The following is a 9800-nucleotide window of genomic DNA, read 5'->3' as shown; positions in this document are numbered from 1 at the left end:
AATCTCTGTAATAATCCTTTCCTATGCAATACGATAAAAAACTCATTTAATGGCCTCTAGGGCTTAGCAGCAAGCGGTATGCGTGAACCAGTGATTCTTAGTCATGTTCTCACCCATAGGAAGGTTATCCTCCCATTGAACCAGGATGCTACTCCAGGTAGCAATATGAAAAGGGAAGGGCAGATCTCTCCAGTTCTACACCTGCAACTACAGGAGATGTTTACTGCACAGTTGACTAATTAACTGCACAGTAAACATCTCAGTGTTTACAGGTGCACCCCTATTAAGGTGCAGGCAGCTAATAAATTCGACAGCAGGGTAGGAGCTATAAATACAAGTCCTACCCTTCTGTGGAGTTTATTAGCTGGGCAGCATCTTTGTATTTACAAGTCCTACCCTGCTGCAGAGTTTATTAGTTTCCGAATCCACATCTCATCTGTGTGCAGTCCCCAGCATGGCCAGAGTCTGACCTGCTGTCTTGTCCTAAGTAGAGATGAGGTCAGGCCATGAGATGCCCTAAAAAGAATTAGTAGGGGATGGGCTTATATGGGAGATCTGGCTTGAGAAAGAGCTGAGATCTCCAGGAGCTGCTCTTATTTAGGATGGAGGCTGAGGTCCCTGGAGCAGGAGGCATTAAGACGGCACAAAGTAGCCTAAAGAGATATTAACCAGCCAACCTGACCCCTGATCTGGACTCTGGTTCCTGAAAGCCTAAGGCAGAATCTGAGTGTGAGTGAAAGTGAGCATGACCTAGGAATCTGCATAAGCCTCAACAACCCCCCAAAAGTATGAACTAATGGCAGGGGAGTGTGGGTCACAGATCACTCTATAACCTACAAACAAACTCAGGGGAATGGGTGATCTGGAGGCTGGTGTCAGACAGAGCTCCATGAGTTAAACAGCCAAGCTCTGTGGAGAGCAATCAGCTCAACCCCTTACATCTATGTTCCAGTTAGAACAGCTTACCCACCCTGCTACCTGCTGGCCTGTGTGCTGCGCTCTCTGCATTTACATGCACTGCTGAATTTTCTTTAGGTCTGATTCTGGCTCCTCTTACTGCACTGGAGCGGCAGTCACTGACTTCCAAACTGTGATTCTTGTTTAAGGAACTTTTCATCAAGATGGGAAAATCTGTCCTTGATGTTGGATATTGGACTCATAGCTCATGCTTAGTTACTTGTAACATGTATATGAATCCTTGGGAACCTCAGAAGAGGCTGATTAACTGATTAAAATGCAGGCTGTCTCTGGGTAAATGGAGTCCTCTATAAGGGAGCATCAGGCTTGCCTCTGTTTAAGCTAAAAACAACAGATGTGACTCAGATGGAGCAATGGTTGCTCCAGGCCCTTTATGTTGCTCTGGTGTAAAAGGGCCATATGAGTTGGAGTGGCCCTGGAGAGAACTGTGCGGATGCAGAGCTGATTCATAGAGTCCTTTATTACCTATGTGCAGTCCCCGGTGTGGAGGCAGTTCAGGAGTGGTCCCCACAATCACAGCACAGTCCTCTCTAGGGGGCACTCCAGCTCTATAGCCCTTTTACACCAGAGTAGCACAGAGTGCCTGGACCAAGAACCACAGTCTGAACCTGCCGACTTTGTCTTAAGTAGAGATGAGGTCAGGCCATGTGATAATAGGGGATGGGCTTATAATACTTACAACTATGGGAGATCTGATTTGAGGAAGAACTGAAGACTCCAGGAGCTGCTCTCATTTAGGATGGGAGTTGAGGTCCCTGGAGATATTAACCAGCCAACTTGCTCCCTGGTCTGGACTCTGCTTCCTGAAAGCCTAAGGCAGAATCTGCTTGAGTGTGAGTGAAAGTGAGTATTATCGAGGAATCAGCACAAGCCGCAACGACCCCCCAGCTATGAGCTAGTGGCAGGAGAGTGCCGGTCACATATCACTCTATAACCTACAAACAAACACAGGGACACAGCTCATGCTTAGTCACTTGGAACACATACATGGACCCCTGGGAACCCTAGCACAGGCTCTTCCTCTAACTGATTAAAATGCAGGCTGTGCCTGGGTAAATGGAGTCCTCTAAAATTCTTTAACTGAGCTCCAACAGAGAAGATAGGAAAAAGTGAGCATACAGGCAGGGAAGCAATGAAGGTGAGCACATAGGCAGGGAAGCAACGATTTGTCTCTAAAAGAACCATGAAAAACAAGGGAGGTTGTTTGAACTGATACAGAGCAGTTGCAGACTGAAAAGTGATTCAGACAAGTGCCTTTGCAGGGTTGGATGATCATATCCCCCCAGTTAGCATCAGAGCAGATTTGTTCGATTTACAGATCAAGTCAGGATGGGCCAGATCCTCAGCCAATGTAAGCTGTTGTCTCTGTATTGACTCATCTTTGAGCTCTGCTAGTTAACATCAGAGGATATGCTGGCTGCCTGCTCCCATCTGCTGGCACCACTGACTCCTGTGGAAATCTCAGCTGCCAAATTTGTAGATGTTGATTCAGCAGAGAGCCAAGCTTTGCTGTACAGAGCTGCACCCGGTCTGCTGTGCTATGTTAAACAGCCAGGACCTGGTTTCCCAAATGAAATGTAGACTCCAACACAGACAAGGAGCAAATATGATGGTGACTGTGCAACATGTGCTCATAAGGAGGAGGGGATCAAAACCATGGGGCGGGGAGAGGCCACAGTAGGGTACATTTAGGTTACACTTGCAGTTCATGTTACCCCATGTGTGTGGAAGGAGGAAAGAGGAAGGAAGGACTCATATATTAGCCTCTGCCTAGGGACCCTTAATATCTAAGCATAAACTATAACTCTAAAAATACCATATAATCCCTAATGATACTTTCTTTGAACCTTTCTTCAGAATCCAAGGGACACTCACAGAGGATGGTGATGCATGGGAGGACAGGGTTTATTTGTATAGGCACCACTGGAGAGGAAGCTGGGTAAATACATGGGGGCAAGTCTGCAGTAAGCTGGCTGCTGCTAGGGCTACACTGTAGCACTACCTGAGCTAGTTGGTTGACAGCCAGCTCAGACCAGCCTAAATACTGACTCATTGCAGCAGCAATTGCAATACAGAAAGCTCCACTGCAGAGTAGCTATATGTCAGGAAAACTTCTCCCTGCCCTCCTGGCAATTTGCCTCAACTCTGCTCTACTGAGTGGGGTGACCTTCTTGGTCTGCCTCCTGAACATCTAGACAAAGGAACTAGGGCAAGGTAACAGACAGTAAGGACTTTCCATGGAGCTTCAGTTCTGTGGTACCTGTGCATCTACTGTCTCTTAGCCCCTGGTAAGTGAACATGAAAAAGGATGATGTTGTTTTGTTTCATGCTAGGGAAAGCTTCTTCTGTTTAGCTTTCACTTACCACTGGGTAAAAGTGGACAGCCAGACAGTTATCACATATCACTACCCCATGCTAAGCTCCTTTTTAACTGACTGAACTTTGTTTGTCCATAGCCTGAGCCTGCCAAGAAGAGCACTGTAATTAGTGACAGCTTTAGCAGCCTCATATGTGACAGAGCACGTATGTCCTTAGGAAAAGAACTGAGATCTTTCACAAACACCTAATCAAGGGGGATGGCATTCAGATGAGTACTGATGAATCATGATCCAATAGTGAAGTCCTGATCCATTTAGGTCCCATGGTAAGAGCTTTTAGTCACTGATATCCTAAGAGGGCTTATTTTGACATTCTTTTTTTCTAGGGGCTTTCCAGCCATCAGAAAATATTCCTTTTATGATCTTCGTAGGTGTGACTAGAATGTTTGTGATAAGGGTGGTTTGCACTATGGAAATGCTCTTTGTTTTCCAACTGCAAAACTTTATAACATACTTTCACTAAACAGGGGAAAGAGGTTGAGCTATAGCTGTCATGATACTGCAACATGACTTGATACATATGGTGCACTTTTTGCCTTAGGGCAACCAAGAGCACCGATTGGATGTGCAACAATGTGTAAGGGTTTTACAAAAGAATTACCCTTGGGGCTGTTGAAGAGCTACAAGAAAACAGACCCATCCTGCCCCAAGTCTGTTATCATGTAAGTACTGTACCATTTTCCTTCTTTTATCATGAACTTCAGAATTAAATAATCTGTAATTCTGAGAATCAAAGGGCCCAAACACTGCAGAAGCTCTTGTATCAGAGTTAAGAGCATGCAGAAAATTGCAGCAAAAGCTATTTATTTTATTTGGGGAATTCTTATTTAATATGAGATCTGGGCCTTCTGGCTGGTAGAAGGTGGAGCACTTTGAAGCAGTCACTGTCCTGAAAAACTGATAAGATAGGTAAAGGGGTGGAACAAAGAGAAACTGTAAGGGCTGTTGTACTGAGCGGAGATTGAAACACAGAGAGATGAAGCATCTTTCCTGGAGTCACACAGGAAATATGTAGCAGAGCCAGTCACTTATACCAGATGCATTCAGCAGTAGACTGGTGTTTGAAAGCCCATCATCATCCAGAAAGCTCACAAGACCACAGAAATAAATATTTAAAAAGCATTGAGAATTATGAGATATTATGTAATTTTAATTTATAAACTTGTTTATAAGCCTGTAAGCAGAATTTCAGCCCTGGAGAAAAAGCCAAGGGGATAATTTACATATTTTTAGCAGTTATTTCACCTGGGTCAAACTCAACTCGTGAGGTAACTCAAAGCACACACCTTTTTTGGCATGAAGACAAGTGCTGTGTGTGAGCATGGAGTCAGCTACGCTGTCTTAATCACAGCATCCCAGTGGGATAATTAGTTTTACTGACCCATTTCAAAGCAATTATTTGACAGTGAATGCAAAAGAGAAAGTCTACCTTAAGGAAACTGATTCATTCTGGACTTCCAGTGATTAGATCGCTTATGTTACTTCCTTCTATTTTGTTTACTTTGTCTTTTGTAATGTAAAAACCTGGCGTGATTTCAGAACAACAACAACTGGATTTATAATAATTTGGGAACATGATCTCACCATTTTCCTCTGATGTAAAATGAGCTCACGAACAACTGACTTTTGATCCAGTTACTCTTTGCTCTTAATCAAATTATGTGATTTTTCTGTTTCTGCTGATTATTGCTGTTTCCTTTCTTGTTTCAGATTTGTTACTAAAAAGTCCAGGGAGATTTGTGCAAATCCAGAGGACAGCTGGGTGAAGGAGAGAGTCAGGGAACTTGACCAAAAGAATGCCCCTCCAACCCTTTCATCTTCAAATCCCATCAGTTTTGTATCAGCACAAGAAAAGGCAGGCATATTTCAGAGAGTTATTGGAGGTGTCATGTCCTCTGCAACACAAACCAGTGGCCCAGGCTGTGTCACCAGGCCCATGGATTCTCCTAGTCACACAGCTGGCGTAACACTTTCAGAGGCAGTAAATGTTTCTGCTGTAAGGGCAGAGGGTACAAATTTTCCCATATTGCTTGCACAAGAAGCTATGGGGCTCTTTACAAAAACTTCCTCTTTGTTTCCAGATACTAACACTGCTACCTACTCTGAGCCTGCTACATATGGCAACAAGGTTTCCATGAGACTTGTTTCACATCCAACATATGCACCAGACACCAGCCTCAGTGGACTGACTCCATATGCTGTGAGAAGGCCTGAGAGTTTTACAGGATCCACAGAACCTTCTATAAGTAGAAAAGCTGATGCGCCAACCATTGACCCTTACAGATTTATTTTACATTCTACCCTGGTCATGACAAGATCTCAGAGCAATATAGGATCTACAGAAGAATCCACAGGATCTCCTGCAAGTGCAATATCTGATGTGCCAGGCACTGTTCCCAATATATTTAATTCTGATCCTACGTGGATCATGAAAGGGTTTGACAGGTTCACAGTATCAACAGGTAAATCCACAGGAGCTACAGTAAGTCCAGTAGCTGACAAATCAGATGCTATTCCTAGAAGATTTACTTCAGATGCCCCGTCCATTGAAAGCAGTTCTGGGAGTACCATGTTCCAGACAACACTTGCCCTACTAAAATCTGTTCCCAGCAAGCCTGCTGAAGAGTTTACATTGATGGGAAGAGTGATGGAGAGCTACACTCTGACACTTGCAGATGGTGTGAAAGAAAGTGTTGCTGTCACAGGACTCACTACACACTCCTCCTCTGTTGAAGGAGAAACTAGTTCATTCAGTAAGAACAGAGGTAATGTAAGACAGGTTGGTAGTGACTCTGCTTCCAGGGGTGAGGCTAACACCTCTAACCATTCATATCCTGTAGAAAAGGAAGATTCTTCTCGGTCCATTCCTGAATCCATTTCACCAGCAGACACTTCAGTCTTTATCAGCACAACATCCCTAGAAATGAACCGAGCCAGGATGCCTCCAGAAATACCAGATATACCATTGGCATCTTCGCTCGGCTTTCTGGCTCGATACCAAACCCTTGTCTACAGTCTGGTTTTCTTGGCAGCTGTTCTGTGTGTTGGCACTGCAGTCGTATACATAAAGTCTATGGCCCTTGGTGGAAAAGTAGCTAAAGAAATGGTACAAGGCGTGCTTTATAGTCAGCAATGCTATGAAGCTATTAACTATTCAGTGGACATCTGATTTTTTGAAGGCATGAACTTTGGCTTCTATCCTACAGCCTACCTGCTTGTTATGTTTTAGGTAGGCAAAAGTTCTCTCTAAACAAGTTTACATTGGACCAATAAACAATGCAAGGAAAATGGGCCAAGGCATAGAGCCACTGAGGGGATTTATAACTTCTGGGTAAAATGCAAAAAAATAGCAGAGGAATGGTTTGTTAATGGCCAGGTTTACAAATGAGTTAGATAGATTTTATTCAGCACTTTTATTGACAAGCATGGCTGCGGTGGAAGAGCAGTGCAGATGCTATTTTCCCATCAGTGGCGAAGGAATGGTTTTGAATCAGTCCTGAGAGTTTCCTCTATTCCAGGGGTGTCCAACCTTTTTGAATGTGGGGCTGGATCACAAACTTTTTATCACCCAGTGGGCCAGTGAGCCATATTCAAAGACCTCACAGGAAGTGGTATCACATCAGGAAGTGATGTCACATGACCTTTGCCACCAATGAAGTTGTAGGAAGTGAAAATGATCTAGGCATAGCTATGCCCATGTTCTACTATGAATACTTCTCATGCTTCTGGGCTTTGCTGGTTGCCCCCACCACCACTCTTCCCCTTTCTGCTATATGTGCCAGGGTGTTTTTAAGTTTTCCTCAGAGGTATTGGGTGTTGGCTACAGCCAAGGCTAGGGACTTTGACTGGGGTGTGCCAATGGTCCTTCTGGGACCAAATCCAGAGGTTTTTGGCTAGAGGGTTACGTCCAGAGGTAGGCAACCCCTTCCTTGGGTGCCAGAGCATAGCACACACAGGCATTTTGCTTGGCATGTGTGCCTTGAGGCAGACTTCAGGGGAAGGGCCAGGGCTGTGCTGCCACAACAAGGATAGAGCCCATCGTGGCTCCCCCGCTGTCTGCCACTGGCACGCTAACATTTTACAAGTCAAGACTGTGGGTGTTTTTGGCACTGCCCAAAAAACGCTGCTGAGCCCTGGTCTTGCCCCTCTGCTCGGGGTCCCACTGACCACCAAATTTGGGGCCAGGAAGGAATTTTACCTCATGGTCAGATTAGAGCAGACTGTGGAGGTTTTTGCCTGCCTTTGTAATGCTCCAGCACCCGGCTTCTGGGACGTGGGCACAGCCGGCTCCCAGGAGGGAAGACCAGTCTTTGAGGTTAAAGCCTTGGCCCCAGGAGATGAGGGTCAGAGCCAAGCCTCCCTCCCCTGTGAAAGGCAGGGACCCCCCCCCCCCGACACACAGGTGCCGGGAGCCCACAGTCACCGGCCCAGCCCTGGGGGAGGCACCATCTTCCTGCCCTGGCCTGGCCCTACCTGCAGCGCCCCGGCCGGGCGGGAGGCGACAGAGGCAGACAACGAGGGTGAGCCCGGCTGCCGCGCTGCCTCCACAGGTCTGCATCGCCGCACTCCACCGGGCTGGAGGGAGCCAGAGCCAGGGCTGGGCGGCACCTCGGGGCACAGTGAGCGCAGGCTCCGCCCGAGCCCAGGACCGCCCCGCACGGCGTGGCCAATGCTGACAGCCTGGCGGGAGGAGGCACCTGCCCGCGCCGCTCCGCCTCTGCCAGCGACCCAGGGCTGGGCGGCCAAACCGGGCTGCCTTTCTCCTGCGGGCAGGGAGCAGCGAGTCACTTGGGCCGGGAAGCAGTGGCTTCCCCATGTGGTGCTGGGGACGGGAGGAGGCGGGGTGGGTCTGCACTCCTCTTCCCACATGTACCATGTCGGCAACGTCAAGCTAATGTGGTGCGTGCGGGAACCTTGTCCCTTTCCCAGCCCTTAAACAGCCATTAGGAAGCTGCTGAGGGGCTGGGGGAGGGACAAGGGGTGGGAACGAAAGTAAATCGTGTTTACTTTCGTTTCCCACAGCAAATGCCTTGGCGGGCTGCGTTGCAGCCCACGGGCCATATGTTGGACAAGCCTACTCCACTCTCTGCTGTGGCCTTCTGTGGCAGTCGAGTGGTAGGCCGGGCTGTGGCCAGTAGCCCCGAAACGGCAGGGGGGTACTTTTGACCGATGGAGCGGAATTAGGCACTGAAGCGTATTGGTTGAACAAAGAGATTATTTACTTACGCCGTCGGTGTACACAGCGCAGGAAGAAGAACTGACTTAGGTTACAGTTGCAAACGTGAGCTCTCCGAGTCAGACAAAATGACATGAACGGCTTATCGGGCCGGCAGGGCACGGGGGTACGTTGGGACGGTCGGCGACAGGGAGTCGTTGGTGGGTGATCAGTCCGCCAAGTTCACTCCTAGATGTGCGCGGAGTTCTCCGACTTGGGCGGAAACTGCTTTAACTTTTATATGACTAACAAGCCAATCGCTAGTCACCAAATATGAATAATTATAACCGGCCAATGGTGGTGCGCGTATTTGCATAAAGTTGGCGGGAACTTTTACTGCACCGGGGCTTTCTACTGTAGCGGAAAATTCCACTGTGGCGAGAAATTCCACTGTGTTACAGGTATCAAATCAATGAAACATTCCACTGTGACGGGCGCTCAACTACTGGGTTCTGACATGGTCCAGCTAAAAAGAACCAAGCCGAGCTGCATTCAGATTGAATGCTGTCACCTTGAACCCTGTTTCTGCCATACTTCTGTGCTACCAAGTTCTATCCTGAATATTATTCAGCTAATTGCTGACTCCTTCAAGCTTGTTGGACCAACAATTGCCACTTACTGGTGCCAGACCTCTTGACAGCTCTGAGCCCAGTTTTCCAATGGGGACATGTAAAATCAGGCCCAGTTTATATCTGTATATAGCTAATTAAAAGCCCAGGATAGGCAGGTGAAGATGCTTGAAAATCACAACTTGGCCCCTCAAAAAATCTGGCCATTTGTAGCTAAAACAAATCAGGTTTCTAACTACTGATCTATTGCACAGACAGAAAACGGCTCTCTGCTCATAGAAATCTCTCCCCTAGCAACCTGACTCCTTGCAGCATGGGTGTGATGTTACAAAACTGTATCAATATTGTTGTCCTTTGCTGCTGGGTGTAAGCAGTGGCGGCAGAACCAAGAGACAATTGCTTTCTCCTGGCTTTCCAGGTATCAAACTGAGCATGGAGAGCAGGCTTGGTGCAATGATCATGTACTTCTCTGCAAAAGTGACCTGTGTAAACTTTCAGTGAGGCTTTATTTGTAGCAGCATTGCCTGGTGCAAATACCTTCTGGGTAGTTAAATGCAAAAAACCCAGCAATTAGCAAAGCTGTGGTAACAGAATACTGCGGTGGTAGCACAGGTGAATCAGCTGAAAACTCTCTTCTCCCTCAGCGGGTTCTGGAGAATT

At 47.0% G+C, this 9800-nt stretch overlaps 1 protein-coding gene across 5 annotated transcripts in view; it reads left to right on the top strand.

The window, feature by feature from the left end:
- LOC102380114 (mucin-17-like) overlaps positions 1-6554 on the top strand; it is a 26268-nt gene extending 19714 nt beyond the window's left edge. For 2 of the 5 annotated variants that reach the window (XM_025212700.1, XM_025212702.1), the window contains exon 2: positions 5067-6554. In XM_025212700.1, the coding sequence (XP_025068485.1) occupies positions 5067-6525 (1459 nt within the window). In that variant the 3' untranslated portion in view covers positions 6526-6554. The other 3 variants (XM_025212704.1, XR_003095782.1, XM_025212703.1) reach the window with 3 other exon arrangements.
- The last annotated feature ends 3246 nt before the right edge of the window (positions 6555-9800 follow it).

Source organism: Alligator sinensis, unplaced genomic scaffold (assembly GCF_000455745.1).
Source record: "Alligator sinensis unplaced genomic scaffold, ASM45574v1 scaffold1000_1, whole genome shotgun sequence".
In the NCBI taxonomy this organism is placed as follows: Eukaryota; Metazoa; Chordata; order Crocodylia; family Alligatoridae; genus Alligator; species Alligator sinensis.
The sequence above is the reverse complement of the archived record's forward strand: the minus strand, read 5'-3'. Positions and strand labels throughout refer to the sequence as shown.